We start from the raw sequence: 23,892 nt of genomic DNA on the forward strand, positions 1-23,892 counted from the left end.
CGGCTACCCCCCTAGCACCCACCCACGCCCCCTCCCCCCTTCAGAGCCTACAGTTACCTTCCACATCTCCCCCCTGCCCCCACCACCAACCACCCGTGACCCCAGTCACCCGCCCACCTCCCCCTTTAACCTGTGCAATTGGCCTCCCTCCTACTCACCCTCGGCCCTCTGGTCCCAACTCCCCCACCAAAAAACCCCTCCAGGCCCCCTCCCTAACTCCCAGCAGCTCCCCTAAACCACCAACCCCACCCCCCCCCTCTTTCTCCTACCCAGCGCCTCTTCCCCCCCCCCCCCCAGCCCCCTACACACCAACTCTTGTAAACCCCCACCACCACCACTAAGGAAACTGGCGATCACGGAACCTCCAGCACTCACCTTGCATATGCTGGGGATGTCTGTGTGTAGTGACCGTGACATGAGAGTGAGTGCTGTCTGTGCTATCTGTTCCCGGCCACACAGTACGGGCGGCTGTGGGCTTGAGGCCTGGTCATGCTGCTGTATGTAATGCCAGCATTAGGCGATATGTGGCTGGCCGGCATGTGAGCAGTGTTAGGAACATACAGGCAGCCGCCATGTTCAGGCAAGTGTCCTCGCGCGCTGGCCACGCCCACATTTCGGCACTAACCTATGGGGCCGCTGTGCTGTCTCCCTATCCCGCCCCCGCACCGCCATGCACCAATCGGAGCTGCGTGTCACTACCTGTGCTGACCTCAGGGCCGACAGTGGAGCTGGAGCAAACTTTTGAGGGTCGCGGTGGCAATTTGGGGTGAGTGAGACACGTTTAAAGTAGCCTATGTATCCTTCGTGGCCAATATGTAGATGTGTGTGAAATTTCAAAACAATCCATTCAGCCGTTTGCAAACATCCAAACACACAAACTTTTCACATTTATAATATTAGTAGAATATATATATATATATATATATATATATATATATATATATATATATAGAGTTGAATAACAGTTTACATGATTACTGGATACAAAACGTATTTCAAAGACGTCTTTGTATGCAGACTATGAATCTAGGCTCTAAGCACACAAGCTGGTGCTGATGGGTTCCCTACTGACTATAAGGCTAAGGCCCCACATAATGAACTACAGCCCAAAAAGATTGTGGCAGAAATGCATTGCATTTTTCCTTTTGCAGCTTTTTTCACAGAAATTCCACTGCAGATTTTTATTTTTATTTTTTTTCTGCAATGTGTTGATGTCATTATCCACAACCCAATCCAATTTGCAGGTAATGTAAAACAAACGCAGCATATTCAAAACGTGAGGCCCTCGCCTGAAAGGGTCCTGACTTGTTTCCATTATGGTGTCTGTATATATGTATACAAACTGCACTATTCTGGCTTTTTGACAGAATCTGCAGCATTTTTGTAGTAGCAAAAATTTGTTAAAATCTCAGCTGCTCGTTGATGCCACTAGGGGATTTCTACACTGAAAGTGGATAGCGGTATCATATTATATACACTACACTATACACTATTAGCTTATTAAACATTTTTAAAAAAATGCATAGTTTCTTTAACAAACCATTAAAATCATGCTAAAATAAATCACCACAAGCATCCATAACCATGCCCAATCAATAATGGCTGGGAAACATTGAAATGTGGAACATGAGTAAACTAGGATGTAATTTATGTATTTATTTTTAATTTGCACACATACCAGTCAGCAGGGTTTTCTTTCAGAGTGCATACTGGTCTGAACTTTCGATATGGAGCATTCCTAACCATGTAATCCACAGACTCCAACAAGTCAATCATGCTGAGGTACTATAGAAATCATGGAGAAAATAAACAATAAATTAACAGTTACTACCTAACCAGCAGTCGGAAACATCAGGTGTATGGTTAGTGAAAACGTATAGATTAAGGCTAGTTTCACACAACAGCATTACAGTCTTTTGTCTGTCAGAAAGTCAAAACCAACTTTGAAACTGTCAGAATTGCTGATACACAAGAAGCACTGTAACACTCATGGTTGATTTTAGTCTTAAAAGATGGATGGCAGATTCCTTATCTTGGCTTGCAATTTTTTTTTTTTTTTTGCTAGAAGAAAGTGCAAAATGCTGTTTATCTTGTTTCAACTTTAAAAAAAATTATCAACAGAAGGGATCTTCCAGCTGTTTACTTAACACTGTAGTCAATGATGAAATACACAAAACCATGCTGATTGCTCAAAACAGTCCATAAAACTACTGTATAAAACCTGCCTAAGACATCTTCCAAAACCAACACACCTTCAGCAGTATTGCTATGTACAATAACATTTTTAAAAAATATATTCATTCTTTGTAAGGTACTTAAAATACCAGTAGTTGAATTTTACTTGCCTGTGGCTTTGTTAGTTCTATTGCAATATGTTGAATTTCCATGTTCCAATCTAACTTTGGTGTTCGCAATTCTAGCTCTGCATTTGGGTTGATGTAAAGCTTTGCTGATGCAGATACCGGCTTAAAGACTTGAATTTAAAAAAATAAATAAATACATTTTATAGATTTTACGTAAAGTCATTAAAAGGTACAGGAGGCATATTATGTGATATAGGTAGAGACCAAGACAAATGGCAACCATCATAGCTGACAAAATCATTTATACACTGCTCAAAAAGATAAAGGGAACACTCAAATAACATCAAACTGCAGCACAGACTGTCCAGGAGTTGGCAGAAGCTTTAGTCCAGGTCTGAGAGAAGATCCCTCAGGAGACCATCCGCAACCTCTGGAATGCTCTATCCCGGACAATCTGATTAACTCCCAATTTCTACAGCTTCAAGCGCAAATTAAAGACGCATCTTTTCAGACAGGCCTATCCCAATTCCTAATGTAAACCCTTCCATACCGTAATTAGAATCCCCAAAATTTAACCCTCTCCTGTTCCAGCTCCCACATTACCCCACATCATATGATGCTGCTTCAGGCTAACTTTATATGTCCAAGCACCATCTACATGATATGACGGCTCAAAGTTTTAAGTTTGTGTAATGACAGTAACGTCTATTACAAAATTTTCTGAACTCCCGTATAATGCTGCCCCTGCTACTTCTTGTGTCGCCTCCCTACCTCATAGATTGTAAGCTCTTGCAAGCAGGGCCCTCAGTTCCATTGTGTGAAATGACTTTCTTTGTAGTGTATCTCTGTCTGTATTTGAACCCTACAAATTGTACAGCGCTGCGGAATATGTTGGTGCTATATAAATAAAAAATTATTAATAAATAATTATAATTATTATTATTATTATCCTCACCAGGAGCATGCCCAGGCGTTGTAGGGAGGTCATACAGGCAAATGGAGGCCACACACACTACTAAGCCTCATACTGACATGTTGTAAGGGCATTACATCAAAGTTGGATCAGCCTGTAGTGGGTTTTTCCACTTTAATTTTGGGGGAGACTCTAAATCCAGGCCTCCATTGGTTAATAAATGTGATTTCCATTGATGATTTTTGTGTGATTTTGTGGTCATCACATTCAACTTTGTACAGAACAAAGTATTCAATGACAATATTTCATTCATTCAGATCTAGGAGGTGTCATTTGAGTGTTCCCTTTACTTTTTTGAGCAGTGTATCTGATTAGCAAGTAATAACCTAAAATATTAAACATATTAATAGACGCTACAAATACTCATGAAAAGACTAAGTTTATTACATTCCTTTCTTATTTTCCAAGCAATCTAGTGAAAGAGATAATACAATATGAACTTGCATGAAAGAAAGCTCTATAAAAAATGCTTTAAAGTTATAAAATAGTATATGCTAACATTCAGTGAAGGAAGTAGAGTTGTTTACTTCAAAAGACTAGAGTATCAAGTTCTATATTGTGATGTTCATTCCACCAGTCAAGAACTGCTTATATATCTTATTGTCTCTGCTCTTGCTGACAATAACTAACGCTAGATTCACACTAGCAGTCGGGGGACCCTGTCCACCATTTCACTTCAAATGGATACAAAACCGGCAGAAACCCAGCAGACCTCATTATAGTCTATGGGGTCTGCAGGTTTCCACAGATAAATTATTTTTTATACTTAAAAGCAGTTATTAAAATACATCAATAACAGAAATTGTAAAAAAGATCATCAAGGAGGTATCCGAGGAGGTACATATAAGTGCAAAATAAGAGGAGCATAAAACACAGAGACTGTCTACAAAGATTGTAATGTGAAAAATAAAAGGGAAGGAAGAAAAGGATATAAAACCAGGAGTCAGAGAAGGGGGATACAGACAGTACGAGGAGTGATTATATATTTACAGTACAGACCAAAAGTTTGGACACACCTTCTCATTCAAAGAGTTTTCTGTATTTTCAGGACTATGAAAATTGTAGATTCACACTGAAGGCACAAAACTATGAATTAACACATGTGGAATTAAATACTTAACAAAAAAGTGTGAAAAAACTGAAAATCTGTCTTATATTCTAGGTTCTTCAAAGTAGCCACCTTTTACTTTGATTCCTGCTTTGCACACTCTTGGCATTCTCTTGATGAGCTTCAAGAGGTAGTCACCTGAGATGGTTTTCACTTCACAGGTGTGCCCTGTCAAGTTTAATACGTGGGATTTCTTGCCTTATAAATGGGGTTGGGACCATCAGTTGTGTTGTGCAGAAGTCAGGTGGATACACAGCTGATAGTCCTACTGAATAGACTGTTAGAATTTGTATTATGGCAAGAAAAAAGCAGCTAAGTAAAGAAAAACGAGTGGCCATCATTACTTTAAGAAATGAAGGTTGGTCAGTCCGAAAAATTGGAAAAACTTTGAAAGCGTCCCCAGGTGCAGTTGCAAAAAACATCAAGCGCCATCAAGAAACTGGCTCACATGAGGACCGCCCCAGGAAAGGAAGACCAAGAGTCACCTCTGCTGCAGAGGATAAATTAATCCGAGTCACCAGCCTCAGAAATTGCAGGTTAACAGCAGCTCAGATTAGAGACCAGGTCAATGCCACACAGAGTTCTAGCAGCAGAAACATCTCTACAACAACTGTTAAGAGGAAACTTTGTGCATCAGGCCTTCATGGTAAAATAGCTGCTAGAAAACCACTGCTAAGGACAGGCAACAAGCAGAAGAGACTTGTGTGGGCTAAAAAACACAAGGAATGGACATTAGACCAGTGGAAATCTGTGCTTTGGTCTGATGAGTCCAAATTTGAGATCTTTGGTTCCAACCACCGTGTCTTTGTACGACGCAGAAAAGGTGACCAGATGGACGCTACATGCCTGGTTCCCACCGTGAAGCATGGAGGAGGAGGTGTGATGGTGCTTTGCTGGTGACACTGTTGGGGATTTATTCAAAATTGAAGGCATACTGAACCAGCATGGCTACCACAGCATCTTGCAGCGGCATGCTATTTCATCCGGTTTGCATTTAACTGGACCATCATTTATTTTTCAACAGGACAATGACCCCAAATACACCTCCAGGCTGTGTAAGAGCTATTGGACCAATAAGGAGAGTGATGGGGTGTTACGCCAGATGACCTGGCCTCCACAGTCACCAGACCAAAACACAATCAAGATAGTTTGAGGTGAGCTGGACCGCAGAGTGAAGGCAAAAGTGCCATCAAGTGCTAAGCATCACTGAGAACGCCTTCAAGACTGTTGGAAGACCATTTCAGGTGACTACCTCTTGAAGCTCATTAAGAGATTGCCAAGACTGTGCAAAGCGGTAATCAAAGTAAAAGGTGGCTACTTTGAAGAACCTAGAATATAAGATATTTTCAGTTGTTTCACACTTTTTTGTTACGTATATAATTCCACATGTGTTAATTCATAGTTTTGATGCCTTCAGTGTGAATCTACAATTTTCATAGTCATGAAAATACAGAAAACTCTTTGAATGAGAAGGAGAGTCCAAACTTTTGATCTGTACTGTATATCCATTCTATACTTTGGCTTCCACTTTGGCTTCTTATTTGGAGAGAGGAAGTTCCAAGTTGTAACACATACTGCCTTTGGTATTTTTAGATCATGAGAAATACAAGTTACATTTTATTTATTTTGTAGTGGGGTGTTATTCACCAAGAGTGTATGTGTACTAGTTGTTTACCACACTATGGGCTCCAATTTATGTTTGCAGCACTGAATTACAGTGCACATTACTAAGATAAATAACATTCCTTTGTTACGTATGACACTTTTATGTATTTTGAGGAAATAGTCTTTGAAGCCGGTTCCCTTTACCTCCTGGAACTCAATACTCTTGCTCCTCAAGTAGGATGCTTAAAGTCTTAACAGTGCAATTCTCACTATATGTAGGAGAATGTAGGCTGGATGGACATGTTGAGAATTCAGCACTTAGATGGCAGGGAAATCTAACATTTTTCTCATCTCCATAATAGCTGGTCTCCAGGTGTCCATCACATTGTCCCACAAGATGAAAAATATACAGATGCGTGATTTTATTATTGAAGGCCACTAAAGACACAAATTGTTGCCTACTTATATCGACCTTTAAAGGGAATGATTCATGTCAGACCACCAAGGATATCTCCAAGCAGATGTTGGAAAAATGGATCAACATCAAGAAGCATGTAATTAGTGAAAACTGAAGGGGAATGCAGTGTAAAATAATCCACAGGCCCTCACAACATCTCAGCCCGAGAGAATGACGTCTTGTCCAAGATGTCACTCTTCTGTGTCAGAATATCACATGGGTTGCCAAGATTAAAAGCCAATTTTCTTAGCAGCAAGATTGCATATTCACATAAAAGTAAGTTCATTATGCCACTAACAGATCCTACAACAGCAAGTGATAGAAGTGATCTTTGGTACACAGCCTAGAGTTATACTTAAAAAATGTACCATTTTGATGTTATTGTACCCTGCTCACCACGATTGAGGAAAATTCTGTAGCGGAGGACCATTTGAGATGTGCAAAATTTATTAAGATGCTAGTACTCCAACCAAAATGTGCCATAAGGGACAGTGTCTAAAATTTTCAACCAATACGTAAACCACAAACTAATGTTAGAAACTTAGAGCAACTGCTGCCAACACTGCCAATCTTAATTATATTAATACAGGGTGCCCAATGTCTAGGGTTGAGTGATCGGGATCGGAAAAGATCGGATTCTGATCGGCGATCTAGTAAATTTCACGATCACGATCGGAATTCCGATCCCAATCTTTTTAGGTAGGATCGAGGTCGGAGGTTATTTCCCATAATGCTTTGCTACTGGCCAAGCATTGTAGGAAAAGCTAACAATGTTAGGAATGAATGGATGCCGCCAGCACACAGTCTGTGCCGGCGTCCGGCCGCTTAACCCCCTGTGTGCCGACTGCGTCCATTCATTCCTACAGCATAAGCAGGGAGGAAACAGAAGAGTAGAGGGTATCTACTCGTTTCCTCTCTGCTGTGCCGTATCCTCAACTCTGCTACATCTGCATTATTGTACATTGATTTGTCTATCTACTCTTCTTCTTCGTCCCTGCTTTACCGTATACTCATCAGCTCTGCTACATCTGAGATCTACATCACAGATGTAGCAGAGCTGAGTATATGATAAAGCAGGGACAAAGCAGAAGAGTCGATAGATAAGTCCACTTACCTGCACAGATCCGCTGCCACTCCCAGTCTGTTCACTTCTCGGTCCATGCGTGCCCCTAGTTCCCAGGATAGTGTTACAGACCTAGGAAGAAGGCGGGGCTTGTGGCTTAGGAGAGTGTGGGTACTGTACCCGCCCACACTCTAAGCCACAACAAGCCCCGCCTACTCCCAGCATCAGTAACACTCTCCTGGGAGGCAGGGGCACATACGGTGCTCTGCAGACTTGCACAGTAGAAGGAAGAAGAGCAAGAGCAGGTTGAATCGGCAGCGCTTCTGTGCAAGTAAGTGGACAGCAGGGGGGACTTAAGTACCCGGGGGATTTTTTAATCACCACACAGCGTAGAGTCCAAAAATTAAAGCGTTGAATTTTTGGATTCCATGCTATGTAGTGAATAGGATCGTTTTTAAAATCCAATCTCCAATCGGGTTCGAATAGAAAATGATCAGAAATCGGATTTTAAAAACGATCCTGAAATTTTAAGATCGGCTCAACCCTACCAATGACTAAAAAAATTATATATATAATATTTAACTAGTAAACAGGATTCCGTTAAAATACTTACTATACTGGTAATTTAAAAGATTTCTAGTACTTGACATAATCCCAGATTTTAGATCAACCTGCAAAGAAACACAATATTAACAAATCACCAAAGTATGGTACTATTCTGAAACATTAAAACCTAAAATAAAAATAAAAAATTATATCTAAGAATACACCTGGAAGTCATTGTTAGCACTTAGAATATGCATTATTTTTTCTCCATTAGGAGACTCAGAGATAAATGAAGCAGTCTAAGGCCCCACATTTCAGAAACGCAGTTTTTTTTTTTTGTTGCAGTTTTTTTTGAGCCAAAACCAGAAGTGGAATGAGCGGAAGGGAGAAGTATGAGAACGTCCTATATAATTCCCGTTCCTTTTGTAGCCATTCTTGGCTTTGGCTCGACAAACTGCAACAAAAAAAGCTGCGTTTTTGCAACGTGGGGCCTCAGCCTAAAGCAGTTACAGGGGTCTCTTTTCCCTGGAGGTCTTCCCCATCATGGATTACACCAACACTGTATATACTAGAGAATAAGCCGAGTTTTTCAGCACAGTTTTTTTTTTTTAGGGGGGGGGGGGGGAGGGAGGTTTGTCTTTGATGCCTTAGCTCCTGCATCTCCGGTTGCTATGTTAACCGCTCTGCAGCAGAGCCACCGCCGTTGTAGTTGCAGACCTGGCATCTGTAATAGAACAACGGCTGCCGGGGAGGGTTTTGGTTTCGGGGCCCGCAGGATCGCCACACTCCTGCAGGAAACCGGCAGCAGGAGCTTGGAGATGCGATTTGAAAAATCACAGGTCCAGCTGCTGGTTTACTGCAGCAACAGGAGCGTGGTGATGCTGCGGGCCCTGACACCAAATACCTCCCCGACATCCGCTGTTCTATTACAGCGGATGCCGGGTCTGTAACTATAACGGCGGACGCTCTGCTGCAGAGCGGCAGAAGACGAAAACCTTAAGATGGAGATCGAGCGCTTGTGTGAACCCGCCCGTAGGTATCCCTGTTTTTGAAAGTGCCTGGTCTACTGAATATAGGGCATCTGCAGTTCTCCTATTCCGTCGGAAAGGGGTTAATAGGAGCACTGCAGATACCCTATATTCAGCCAGGTTGAATTCCAAGTGGGGGAAAAAAAAAAAAACAGTCCTCAAGCTCAGGGATAGGGCAGACAAACAACCAAAGCACCCCCTCCCCTTCCCCAGCATCTACTGCACCCAAAAACTCCGACCATTTTAATTTTTGAAATTTTCCAGTAGCTGCTGCATTTCCCCCCCTCGGCTCATACTCGAGTCGATAAGTTTTCCTAGTTTTTTGTGGTAAAATTAGGGGCCTCTGCTTATATTCGGGTCGGCTTATACTCGAGTATATATGGTAAATTTGAATGAGCACCGTGTAAAGCTAAATTGTCCTGTAACGATGGAGGAATACAGTCAAGTTTTCCTAAAATATTATAGCTGATTGCCAGGTCCAAAAAAGAGAACAATTTTTAATTAGCTTATTGGCAGAGGACCTTCGACTTTACAAATGGCAGTATTGCAATGTACCACATAAACAAAAAAAGACTATATCTAAAAAAAAAAAAAAATTTCCATCTGTCACATTGCGTTTACTACCTAAACTTTCCCTTTTCAATCCCAAAGGACAATATTGAAATCTGAATGACAAAAAGCTTCCTTAATAAGCTATGCAAATCTGGATAAAACTTCCTGTATCTCTTCATATCACATTACACAAACAGAATACGTGGCTGACTAAAAAAAAAAAAAAAAAAAAAAAAAAAAAGCCTTATTTGCATATAGCAAAAAATAATGTAAATTAGTAATGAAATAACTCATTGTCATATAAATGAACCACCCCTTTCACAATCTCATGGCTGCTTACGTGTCAATAAGAGATTAAAGCGTCAAACTCGATAAACAAGTTTTCGCCGTTTGACGTAAGAGACGACAGTGTAAATAAGTAGTGGCACCAACAGTGAACAGAGACTAGCTTTCTCAATAACACCAAGAGGAAGACAGACATTGCTGTTTGTTAAGAGTACTAGATGACAATAGATATTCATTCTTTGATACTTAGAAAATCATGACAACAGAAACAGTAGCTAACAGTAAGAACATGGCCGTACTAATCAATACTGAAGCTTGCAACATTGAGATAAGAGATCCTGTCAAAAGACAACAACAGAATTTACAGACATTTCTAAGGAAAGCCATATAATAATCTAAAAGTTGTTTCCTCTTGATAAAGTGATCAGTACAGCAAACAAATTTCCTGATTATAGATTATCATACTATAACACATGGAGCCAACTCTCATGGTGTCTATACACATTTGAATAAATAAAGTCAACCAAACTTTGAGCATCTTGTTTGTGGTGTCCAGACTCTACTAAAACAGATGATGGTGAGGGAAAGAGATTAATGAAATTTAATATGCTATTCCAGTTTATCTTCACTGCAGAGAAGCCATCACTAAAGGAGTCTAGCAGTGGTTCATTTCCCTCTGCCCTTTGAAAACACATGCATGCTCAGCCAAACTAATTGCATGTGTATGGGTATTGAGAGGAATAACTAGGAGTCTGTGTACAAAGGCTGTAGGACTTTGGGGTGCACCTCAGTCCCAATTCAAAAGAGTGGGAACAATACAAATCATAGCAATGCAAATTGTATTTTCAGTGTAGTGTTTGGTATGTAGTTAAAGAGGACCTTTCATCAGATCGGGCACATGCAGTTCTATATACTGCTGGAAAGCTGACAGTGCGCTGAATTCAGCGCACTGTCGGCTTTCCCGATCTGTGCCCGGGTAAAGCGCTATCGGTCCCGGTACCGTAGCGCTTTACAGTCAGAAGGGTGTTTCTGACACTTAGCCAGGAACGTCCTTCTGCCCAGCAGCGCCTATCGCACTGTACAGAGTGAGTGGGGAGGAACCCGCTCCACAGTACAGCACGATAGGCGCTGCTGGGCAGAAGGACGTCCCTAGCTAAGTGTCAGAAACGCCCTTCTGACTGTAAAGCGCTATGGTACCGGGACCGATAGCGCTTTACCCCGGGCACAGATCGGGAAAGCCGACAGTGCGCTGAATTCAGCGCACTGTCAGCCTTCCTGCAGTATATAGAACTGCCCGTGCCCAATCTGATGAAAGGTCCTCTTTAACAGGACGTATTAGTCAGCCAACTACTGGCTGCTTCTTCAACTGATCAGCAAGGCAAGGATAACAAGTGCAAGACCCCCACAGACCTCATATTAATGATTAATCCCATGAAAAGGCTATTAATGTTTTTGACCCCAAAATATCCTTTAGGTTGAGGACCCACGTTGCAGAAATGCAGCTTTTTGTTGCAGATTTAGTTATGGTTTCTTGAGCTAAAGCCAAGAATGGCTACAAAAGGAATGGGAAATATATAGGAAGTACTTATACTACCTTCTGCTCAATCCACTCTTGGCCTTGGCTCAAAAAAGCACAACTAAGTCTGCAACAAAGAAAAAAAAAACCCTGCATTTCTGCAACATGGTGCTTTTAGCCTTAATGATTGGAAAGATTCAACTGAATCAGGCAATCCTACATAAAGAACGCATCTAGACCATGACCCTTACCCGATTTGTCCTTGATTGACCCCTTTCACCCCTTGTACAAGTTTTTGTCTTGCTAGGTTCTACATTTATGGCAAAAAGTTTTGAGTTTGACAAATTTCAAAAATTTTGCTGTTTTAATGTTTTTAAATCATTCTTTTTGAAGGACAGACTGACATTCTGCAAGAAATACAGGGACTGGACTACAGAGGACTGGGGTTAAGTTACTTACTCTGATAAAGCTCCCTTCAACAGAGCCATTTTAACACATTGGTGGGCACTGGGTTGCAAGGATTTCAAAAGTTGTCCCCCCATAACCACCACTTAGACATACCTGACCAGCACAAATTTTGGCCCCTACATAGTATGATGCCCCTGCAGTGGCATCACACATTAAAGGGATTCTACCATTAAAAAACTATTTTTTCTAGGCAACATGTCGGAATAGCCTTTAGAAAGGCTATTCGTCTCCTTCCTTTGGAAGTGATCTCTGCCACGCCGTTCATTCGAAATACCGGTTTGTACCGGTATGCTAATTAGTTCTCTAGCAGCGATGAGGGCGGGCCCCAGTGCAGGAAATGCGATGGGGCGTCCCCATTGCTGCTCGATAACCGACTCCAGCGCCGCCTCTGTCTTCTTCTGCATCCTCCCCTTCCTTCTTTGGCTTGACATTGGACGCCTGCGCAGTACGCTCTGTTCGGCGAACTTCGCAGAACATACTGCGCATGCACAAAATTGCGGTGTTGGCACTATGGCCGCGGGCATGCGCAGTACGTTCGGCGAAGTTCGCCGAACAGAGCGTACTGTGCAGGCGTCCGACGTCAAGCCAAAGAAGGAAGGGGAGGATGCAGAAGAAGACAGAGGCGGCGCTGGAGTCGGTTTTCGAACAGCAATGGGGACGCCCCCATTGCATTTCCTGCCCTGGGGCCCGCCCCCATCGCTGCGAGAGAACTAATTAGCATATTGGTACAAACTGGTATTTCAAACGAATGGCGCGGCGGCGAGCACTTCCAAAAGGTAGGAGAGGAATAGCCTGTCTAAAGGCTATTCCAACGTGTTACCTAGAAAAAGTTTTTTAATGGTAGAATCCCTTTAAACTGTCCCGCACACCAGTGGCCCCTAAGACATTATATTATGTCCCCCACAAATACATGTCCCCCTCCCAGACACCCTCACTGTTTTTATGCAGTGGACATCAGGGAACAGGTACAGGCGAGTAGGGTTTTTTTTAAAAAAAATATTTAAATGTTATACCTACCCCGATTAGGAGTTTTTCCAATTACTAGAAAATCATTTTCAGAATAATATCCCATAGTGCAAGAAGTACCATATATAATGTCCCACAGTATAGTGTTTCACAGCAGCTCTTCAACTAGCATAATGTCCTATAGTGGCTCCTCTATACAATATAATGTTTGAAAAGTAGATCAGCCACACAGTATAGTATCCTATAATGGATATATTCTCCAAATCCCAATCTCTCACGTCATTTATGTATCTGTTACCAGAAGTGGCCCAAAGACCAGCACCAGGAGAGGTAGGTAACACTGTTTAATCACCTTCCCTAGGCCTTCACTTGTTATACCGAAGAGACCACAGAGTATAATAATAGCAGTTTCGTTTCACACGTCTTTGATCTGAATTAAACCACTGGGGGGAACCTGGCGAGATGACTTTAATAAGACTCGACCAACAAATACCTTCAGTCCCACTCTCTCAATGAGTAATCTGACGACTAAGGACTCCTGACAAATGTAGCCCTGGGATTATCCCACGGAAGCCCCCACTACCATTGGGTAGGCAAGTGCACAGTCTGCCCTATGGTTAAACTGACCCTGCCCTTCAAACTGTTTGAGACATATGGAAGAATGGCTATTCATCCAAGTAATTGGGGTCACTCAATTTCACCTACAAAAAATTCCATGAATAAATAATTGTAATTGATGGCCTTAGCAAGAGACCCCAGGGCGTCATAAGTGATTGGCTTTAGCAGTCACGTGTGGCTGGGAAGTCCGCTGGAAGATAACAGAAGATTGCGAGGACCTGACCACACTGGAAGGCATCAGGAAAAGGGGAATATGATTTTTCTCATCTCCCCCCAGCCTATTTAAATGTATAAAAATTTTGATTGGACAACCCCTTTAAGACTCAGTGACCTTATTCATATTTTCTATCTTCACCTTGCAAAATTATTATTTTTTTTTTTTCTCCATTTCACATCATTATGTCCCAGTTTATTCTCTAGCTAACGAGGTGTACTTTTAGATGCATATAAAGTTTTGATTAGCTTTTAGGCTAAGGCCCCACGGGATGATTCGCAGCACTAAAGCGCTGCGGGAAGAACCGCGACTGGAACACATCATGGTTCTTCCCGCAGAGCTTTGAACAGAAAGTTCGGGGAGTTTTCCTCCATGGACTTTCTGTTACAATTATATCTATAAGAAAGCCTCCGGTGTTTCTGTAGATATAATTGACATAGTACAATTTCCAAAACCACGCTGGTTTTGGAAGTCACAGTGTGTCCGCACTGCGGTTTTAAACGCAAAGTGGGCATGGGATTCGCATGAATCCCATCCACTTTGTAGTTACTGTATAATGCTGCAAGTCTTGGCGTAACCAGGCCTTCTGCTACATTATAGCTGATCACTGCCACCATTCTAAAAAGGTAGTGATTGCCCCTTGACAGAAGAAAAATACACACATTTATATCAACAGTATAATACAGAAATAACTTAATGTATTAAAAGTCAAATTACTTATTGAAATTTTTGCATGTGATATCACCAAACATATCATGTGACTATAGCACAGGCTGCTGCTTTCTTGCTGTTGTATAAACATTTGGAGCAGGTACAATCTGCTAAATAAAAATTTACTGGAACGGTTTAGTTCGTAATGCAGGAGTTGTTGCTATTGGTTACACTACCTTATACCATCTGTGCAGCAGTTTTTGTATCAAAGGTAAAATTTGTTGCTGCTCGGCATCTCTTACTGCTAGACGCACACACATATGGAGAAGCTGATAAGCTTCTCAGAGAGCCAACACTTTAAAGGTGTTTCTAAGATACCCATGAAATGAGCTGGCTTTATTACAGATTGATAGCAATGGCCTGATATTACATCATCAGGGAGCTGAGGACGTGCTACTAAATGTGGCCATTCGCTTGGTGAAGTGAGATGCAAATAAAACAAAATTAAGACATGGAGCATGACTCCTGGCAACCATTCAATGTGGCCATTTCCAAGCTATTTAAGCCAAAATCTTTGCGGCCAAGCATTGACTTCAGCGATTACAGGAAAGAACCGGATGTCACTAGTGACATGTCAATGACATCCAGTGTCCTTTCCTATGATTGTCGAGGCCTCAGATTGGTTCAGACATTTGCCAGGATAATCCCCTGGGCACCACTGGAAAAGGCAGCAGCAAGGGAACCAGTGACAAGTGAGGTTTTATTTTACCTTCCTCAGCCATTTGGTAGAGATCTGAAATTCCTTGATAACCCTTCTAGACATTCTGAAAAATGTTCTAAAAAATTACAGGTGTTATCTGGAGAATAAAGCTCACAGCAAAGGATAAGCTTTACTTCTATGTATTCACTCTGGCACCGTTTATTAAAAATGGTTTTCAGGCAAAAAAAAAAAAAAAAAAAGTCAGTTCATGCTAATAATGGGTTATTAAGTGCACCCAAATACATTTAGCAGTGTTTTGAGTGATTTCTTGATTTCTGTGGGAGCTCCTGGCTTCCTCTGCATTTGTTTACATGGTGTAGCTGACTTAGCTCATGCGAAGCATCATGGTAGTTGTACGCTGCCCCACACTACCTCACTGTCACTCCCTCTATTGCACTTCCTAGCTATCCTATCCACTACTAGCCCTCCCCAACTAACTCAGCCCAACCCATCATACTATTGGGAAAGTGTGTCAGCTCACTGTCTTCAGTCAGTAACCCGTATAGAGTCCACCTTGATTCAGCCGTATTGTAATCCTCCTCAATGAAATACGCCTGCACGGAAACTAGCCTCCCAGCTTGAGGTGAAATACAAATGGACGAACGATAAATCATATCGTAAGGAGGCTATGAGTAAGGAGGCTATGAGTAAGGAGCCCATCTAGCGCTCCGAAACGCGTCAGCCAGACGCCGTCTTTTCCACTCGCCATCATGGATTATTTTTGAAATATCAGATATCGATTTATCTATTTTTTATCTTGGATATTTTTCACGAATAAAGGCTACGTTTTATCAGAGATCGCATGCTGGATTTATCGTTCGTCCAACCCATCATACTTACCAGTCTTCCTGTCCAGACTAGAGACACCAACACACCCAACTGTTGATTGGTGCCAACCAGCCCCAGTACCTAGCAGTGGATTACTCTAACAAACACCCTGATATCTTTATTTTTGTGAATCTTGCTTCCAATTACACAAATAATATTTTTACTCACGCAAATTAGATGGTCTCCCTTTCAAGGTCTGCCTCTAGTTACATTAGGAAAATGTAAATTGAAGGCACGATTCAAAAGGTTTACAGGTGTATGTGAGACTGTCTACTGCTAGGGGTTGCTCCTGATAGACTCATTAAAAGAAGAAAAAAAAGTCACCAACTTTTACAACATACCTTGCCAAAAAAGTATAAACCAAACCAAAAGTATAAGTGAACATACACTAAATGAACTAAAGTCTTGGAACACCTACTCATTACACTAAAAGATGATATTGACACTCCACTCTAAATCTGTAGGCATTAATACGAATTTATCTTCACCTCCCTTTTAGCTAAAATAGTATTTGCTCATCCAGAAGTGCTTTTTTGAGATACTAAAGCTCAACTCGAGCTATCCCTCTTCTACTAATGCTTGCAGTTGGCACAATGCTGTGAGGCATTGGTATTCACCAAACCAAGACTCATCCTTCAACCATATAGAGGAAAACTGAATTCTAATTCCACATAAAGGGCTTGTCTAGAAATTATTTTTATGTCCTATCCTTAGGAAAGGAAATAAAATATATGATTGGTAGAGTGCTGTTAGGTAGACTCAACATTGATCAGCTGTAAGAGGCCAGTTTCCATGTTGGACTGAAGATATCACAGTTGTCAGATTTCCTATGACATGGATATGGATAGATGAGAAGTAGGATTAGCAGAGTGAGAGATGACACACAGAGGCCAAGCCAAGAGCGAGAAAGAGCTAAAAAGAAAGCTTCTATCTTCCCAATGTGCTTTGTTCACATCAAAGGTCAGTACTTCTATATATTGTCCTATAGGGTCCTGCTGGTGCTTCTGAGTGAGAAAGTGAGTAATGGAGAATACTCTATTTTCTGTGTGCAGTGTACTGAAGACATCATAGCAGACAGTCTCCAAAAAAGCTCTGAGATCACAGAGAAGCAGAGAAAGTCTGCATAGAAGGAAACTAAAATGAAACATATAATTCATCTAATAGTCTGAAACCTTCTTATTCTTCAAGAACAAAAACTGCACTATTGCTTTATACAAAGTCTATTAAAGTAATGTTCTCTAACATGTTAGGAGACATAAAAAGCCCTCTGTAAAGTTGGATGCAATAAACACCCACATACCCTTTACATTAGTGGATAAAGAAAATGTATAGGGAGAGCCAGATTTTTCTCAAGTAATGTTACTCATTAACCCATAGTGATAACAAGAATATTAAACTACGGTAATCTGTTCAGCAATGAATCTTGATTGTACCAGTCTAGACCTTTCCTTCATAAATTATTCATTAAAAACTTGACATTAAACTATATGGCTATGGTTCCATGTGGCGGATCTGGTCGATCCTTTATTAATACCCTGCCCATGCCTAGATCGGAGTGGTTCCACTATCGGCAAATTGCACACTTTTTGTTTACTATATTTGGGGCTCTGAGGTTTCCGTCCCTATTACCTTTGAGAGGTTGTGCCGTGCTGACACCTCTACTAAGGGTGTGATTTCAGACATCTATCGATTATCCTCCTCTCCGGGTGGACGGACCCCTCTGACTCACAAATATATGACTCGATGATCGTCTGATTTGGGTGGCAGATTTCTCAGGCTCAGTGGCAGATCATCTGGTCTCGTGCTATTAAGTCGTCCACCTGCATAACATTATCGTGAGAGCCAGTATAAAACTCTTCTACATTGGTACCACACCCCAGCCCTCCTTTACACATTAAACCCCAATATTCCCTATAATTGCTGGAGATGCCTTTTGGGTCCAGGTACTCTTTTTCATATTTTTTGGGACTGCCCTCTGATCCGTCCTTTTTGGCTGGAGGTGAAGTCCATGATGGACGCAATCTTCCCTCATGCTGTCCCCCCTGGACCCTCTGGTTTATCTCCTTAACTTACCTCCCAGGACCCTGTGTAAACACTCTTCTTTGCTTTTTTTATATATTTGTACTGCAGCTAAGACCCTTATAGCTCGTCACTGGAAAAGTACCTCACCTCTCTCGGCCCACTTTCTACTTGCTCGTATCAAAGATGTTAAGTGCCTGGAGTTTCTTACTGCCACTCTGAATAATACAGTGGAGAAATTTCGGACCATCTGGGCACTTTGGGATGCGTACTTTTCTATACGTGGTCTCTGATCCCTCCCATCCCCCTCCCTCCCTTTCCTCCTAGTCTAGTCCTGTGCCACCCTGTCTCTCTCCGTTGTTTCTGCCACTTATTTTTGACCTTTTGCCCTACAGTAGCAGTGGTTTAAATGCATTGGTGCTTGTTTCGACTGTATTTTGTAGTTCTAGTGGTTGATTCTAGTATATGGTTGGTTCTCTTTTTTCGAAAAAATTTAATAATCACAGTTGGAAAAAAAATATATATATGGTTTATAAAGGTTGCAGAGCCTGCACTTCAGGGCAGATCCTGGGAGCGAGAGAAGGCTCCTGGGTCCGTCATGAGATGCTGAGACTTTACTGTGCTACCTTATTTCTTCGTGTGATTGCTAGTAAGCCACACCTATAGTTAGCCTTTTAGTGTTTAGTGCTCTGACAAGCAGGGCTTTGACATTTTTTGCCTGAAGCGAAGGCTTATTTATTTTGCTTTTTTTTTCTTTTCCAGATAAACCTGTGTGCACCAGATACTGTGTCCCTGTCTCTGACTGATCGAGTCTGAGACTGGTGAGTCCGCACCATTGCTTTTTGTAGCAGCACCAGCAAATCTGTGGATTATCCCACAATTTGCACAGCAGAAACCCCTTCACCAGGCAAAAGGGTTTGCAAAAGAAAAAACACAATCAGGTCTGCCAGCAACTTGTATGGAAGGAAAAATGTCCTAATATTGGAAAAAGCAGTACACCACGTATCGGTCCACACTGGGACTTTTCTCAAGTGCAAAGTTCAGTCTCAGCTCCATTCACACATCTGTAATTTGTGGATCCATAATTAACAGCAATGATGTGTGATGTATTAGTACAGTGCAGAACTGGAAAGGGTTAAAGAAAATTTACAAAATATCCCAACAATTCCTGCCTTAATCTCTTCATTTTCACTTATCCTATTTTGTAATACTTAAAATAAAATAAATGTATAATCTTCTAAGCAAGTCTCAGAAGGTCAGTAATTCCCTTTACCACCTGTTCACTGTAGTTTGTCTGGTTGCAAGACACAACTCCACAGCCCTTTTTCTGTGCCAGAAATACATCGGAACTGACAGTTACACACTGCATTTCCGAATGACGCGTAAAAATCTTTATTTTTATTTTTTTTTGGTGGGGGATGAGTTTAACTTTTATATTAATATATTTATTATTGGCACAATTTTTATTTGTTTATTATGTAGTCTAACCTACTTTGAAGTGTTTAGAACAATTTATAGCAAACTCTAACATTTGTTTTCTTTGGCCCATCATAAAATATGAATCAAAGTTTTTTTGTTTTTTTTTTTTGGTTTTTTTTTTTTTTGGGGGGGGGGGGTTGGGGGGTTGGAAATTGAACAAACACATTTATATATTCTTTTCAGCTTTAACTGCAAAACAAAACAAAAAAGCATAAAACAAATACATGGAAGCAAATCTTTATTTATAATTAAAAAGGATATTTACCAGGATCTTTTCACGCGATTGATGGTAATACACTTTGCTGTTTACATTCCAGTAGGTGCTAAAACTATCCAGACGGACCAACTGCTCAAAAAAAGAATACAAGAAATTCTGGTCAACTACACGTTTATTTTTGCATTATAGCAAAGAAGTGTTTTACATATAAATTAAAACAAATTAAAATCCAACTTTCATAAATAATGAAACAGGTAAGGCCTCGTTCACATCTGCGCCCGTACTCCGTTCTGCAGGTTTCTGTTTCCTGCAAAAAACAGGGGCAGGAGATGGAAACCTGCCGGCATCTTTCAATCCCATTCATTTGAATGGGCTTGGAAAGTCTCTGGCCGTGCGCGCCGGTGAGCGTTTTATGTGCTCCGCGGCGAAACTGTTTTTTTTTAAACTGGACACAGAATCGGACATGCAGTACTCTGTGTCCGGTTTTAAAAAAAATTGTTTCACCGCAGAGCGCATAAAACGCTCACGCCGCTCACGGCCGTATTCGGCCTGACAGGATTCAGTCTTCTGCATGCAGAAAACGGAAACCTGAAAATGGAGTTCAGGCGCTGGTGTGAACCCAGAGTAAATATATATCTATTCAAGAAATAAATTGTCTTCTCTTCTCCAATAATCAGGCACAGCTACTTTTTATCTAGAAATCCATAGAAAGGGGGAGGGTAGAAAGCAGCTCCTCCACACAACTGCAGTTGTCAAGCTAATCTACCCTGAGTGAGGGAGTTCTTATGACGCTGCTGTATCTTCAAGAGAAGACACCACAGGTAACAACACCACATAGAAGTCTGAATGCAGTTATAACTGCATTCAGTTCTGGCAACACTGGTGCATTTACTTCTAAGTGAAACTCAATTAATTCCAAGCTATTACTCACTATTGGAGTCAGAATTGAGACATAGCCTGTAATTTTGTTTCACTTACCAATATGTTTCTTTAAAAAGACATATTAAAGCCTCTAATATTCACCTGTACCATTTATGAAATACAGCTTTAATTTATAGGATGTAGTTGTATTGCTTTGGCTGTATCCACCCCTAGATTTTGAAATATATATATATATATATATATATATATATATATATATATATATATATATATATGTAAGTAATAGTTGCATTTCCAGCTAATAAGCACACACAGCTTGTTTGCTGGCTTCCAAGATGAGACAAAGCTCAGAGGCATCACACAGGGCTTTTTTTGTTTTGTTTTTTTTGTTTGTTTTTTTTTAAAGGTGAAGCTCCTGTACCAGGGTCCACCTCCCTCCTTCCCATTTCCTAGCATTGTAAAGCTGGGAAAATACGGCTAAGACCCCATGTAGCAAGCTACAGCAAAAAGCACTATACGAAAATCCATGGTGGCAACCCATCGCAGATTTCCTGCAGTACTTTTCACAAAATTTGCAGAGGTTTTCTCTGCGGACTTTCTGCTTCAATACCTATAAGGAAACTGCCGGTGTTTCCGTACTATGCCTGTTTTGGAAATGGCAGCGTATCCACTGCATGTATTTTTCTGCAATGCATGGATGGGATTTGCTAGAACCTCAACCACTCTGAAATGACTGTAAAACACTACGGTTTACGCTACGTGGAGCTCCAGCCTAACTTCTCCATCTGCCTCCGGCAAAGCAGGATGAAACAGAGGTCTATGTGTGGCCACAAACCCCCTCTCTTGTACCTGACTGATTTTGATGGAGACAACTGGTTGTAAAGTATTAAATCAGGCTTGTAAAGAGTAATACCATTAAAAACTAAAAATAAACATATCTATATATATATATATATATATATATATATATATATATACACACATATACACACACGGACATCTGGTCCTGTGATCACAGAGAGAGAACAGCTTCACCCCTGACCCAGATCGATGTAATGATAAATACATAAACACTATATTCGCTAATGATAAATTCATGACCACTAAAATTCAGTAATGACATATACCAGGTGGGGCTTCTTTCATCACAATTTCCCCAATACTCAATTCTTTCATTAGGATTTATTGGATTACCTTGTATATTATTTTAGTAGCTTCATTCAATATGCTTGGTGTCCAGGTTTCGTTAGAGGTCTGTGAGAAACAAATAGTGTTGAGTGAAACTGAAATTTGTCACACTAATTTGTTATGCTTATTGGCAAAGGCATTTGACAAACGATTGTGTGGCAACATAGGCAAATATTCACAACAGACATATTAGAAGATCACATAAGTAATAGTATTTTGCTGCCTAATCTACTGTAAATGTTTAAAGAAGTTTAGAAACGTTGCTGTCAAGGTCTCTTATAATCGGGAGATGAACTCTTCTACACAAACATATAAAAGTTGATTTTCAAATACAAAATAACGCCTAAAAAAGGCAAAAACATTTCTTTGCACATCATTTAGCTGGTCATACACATTAAACGGTTTTCAAACCATAGACTACCATTCACCAGATGACGGCTAAAGGTGCCTCCATTTGTTTGAAATCAGCGTTTACAGCAAATTTATTATATATAAATATATACACACTTTTTTTTAATTTTTTTAAATAGATACCACTCAGAGATTTATAGGTTATATTTATCATGAATGGGAGCTTTTAGACCACATATGTAACAAACACAATAAACCTAGTGTGAAAAGGCAACTTAGATAGCCGTTGGCCCCACAGCCCTCTTTCCAAAAACCCCCACAAACATGAATTTATACATTTTATATGGGGAGAGAGGAGCCACTACCAGGCACAGCATAAAGTAATGCTTGGATCTAATCTAACCTATTTTGCTGACATTTGACAGAGAAAATCCAGGAGGTTCCCGTACACATTAGATAGTTGGTCTCACCAAAATTTGTAATGGCTAGATTTAGGAGCCCTTCCTGTATGGTTACAATGTATCAATCATAGTATGGGTCATAGTATATAAAGACTTCAAGTTGAGCACCACAAAAATGACACCACCAGCTGCACAGGCAATGGGCACACCATCCTCTTTTCAGAAAATATTTGATCAAAAATGCACATTGACAATAGCACAGAATACTTCAATACAGCAAAAAGTAATAGCAATGCAAAATATCACAGAGACAGAACAACCAGAAAGCATGGTCACAAACAGTACATTTAGCAATCTCAGCCTATCGTGAATGAGCCACAGGCTATCATCTAAGTCATACTTGTGGACACTCCATTTTGCAATGATCCCGAAACACTAGCAATCTCCTGAAGGGCCCACAATTAGAGAGTGAAATGTGGGAACAGACCTCCTGCATTATCACAAAATTTTAACAGCCAAGGACTGAGATAACAAGGACCAGATCAATCTTACCTACACATGGTCCTCATTCAAATCTAATCTCCAAATCAAAGTCCCCCATGTTCCCCCCAAATCAGGCCTTTCAGAGGGCTCCCTTAATGGCTCCTGACACTGGGACACAACTGGGCAAGTCACAGTCCTCCTCCCTCAGGTCATATGGTTTCTGTTCTCCTGTTCTCTCTTTTTCCTATACCTATTCAATATTGGTTCATTTTGCCTTGATTTCATGTGCTCAGGGCACTTCAAGAACTTAAAAGGAGTATCCAGTCAACATAATGTTAAAGCCTTTAGACAATTCAAAGTTTTGGCAAATACAAGCAATAAATTATTGCAGAGATTCAAAGATTGCATCAATTTATCTCAGTGGTAACGGTGGTTTGCATTGATTGCTGCCAAAAGGCAGCCCTGATTTCCTTAGTATGGCCAGATGATAGTCCCACACATGTAGTGTTTCTTCCTGATAACCAGTCTACAATAAGGAAATCAAAGCTGGATTCATAAGAATCAAACCATAAAAAGTTCCTTCTTTTAGGATTTCATCAATTAGCAACCAATCAATACAAAATACTGCGGACACCAAAATATCTAACCATCTTAGTAGTGATGGCTTTAACCTTTTCGCTGCGAAGGGTCTCTGGAAATTTTGCACCTCCAGTAGCCAGAGCAATTTTCACAGTTTTGAGATGGACAAATCAAACCTAAATTGCAACATTAAAAAAAACATCCAACCCCCTCCCCCCCATACCTATATATTTTCTTAAAGTAGACACCTGCAGCATTGTCAGAATGCCACTTGGTACTGTATACGAACCTTCATGCAATTTTGATTTAAAGTGAATGTTTTATGAAAAAATGCAAATAAATGTATATTAGT

The 23,892-nt window shown here is 40.7% G+C and overlaps 1 protein-coding gene across 2 annotated transcripts in view; it reads right to left on the bottom strand.

Annotated features, from left to right (window-relative positions):
- Positions 1 to 23,892, bottom strand: part of VPS13C (vacuolar protein sorting 13 homolog C) — a 215,256-nt gene that overhangs the window by 158,151 nt on the left and 33,213 nt on the right. For both annotated transcript variants that reach the window (XM_075273791.1, XM_075273790.1), the window contains 5 exons: positions 21,733 to 21,792; positions 19,705 to 19,785; positions 8,123 to 8,180; positions 2,346 to 2,473; positions 1,679 to 1,785 (listed from right to left, as the gene is read on the bottom strand). In XM_075273791.1, the coding sequence (XP_075129892.1) occupies positions 1,679 to 1,785; positions 2,346 to 2,473; positions 8,123 to 8,180; positions 19,705 to 19,785; positions 21,733 to 21,792 (434 nt within the window). The remainder of the gene's footprint in view (positions 1 to 1,678; positions 1,786 to 2,345; positions 2,474 to 8,122; positions 8,181 to 19,704; positions 19,786 to 21,732; positions 21,793 to 23,892) is intronic.

Source organism: Leptodactylus fuscus, chromosome 5, assembly GCF_031893055.1.
Source record: "Leptodactylus fuscus isolate aLepFus1 chromosome 5, aLepFus1.hap2, whole genome shotgun sequence".
Lineage (NCBI taxonomy): Eukaryota > Metazoa > Chordata > Amphibia > Anura > Leptodactylidae > Leptodactylus > Leptodactylus fuscus.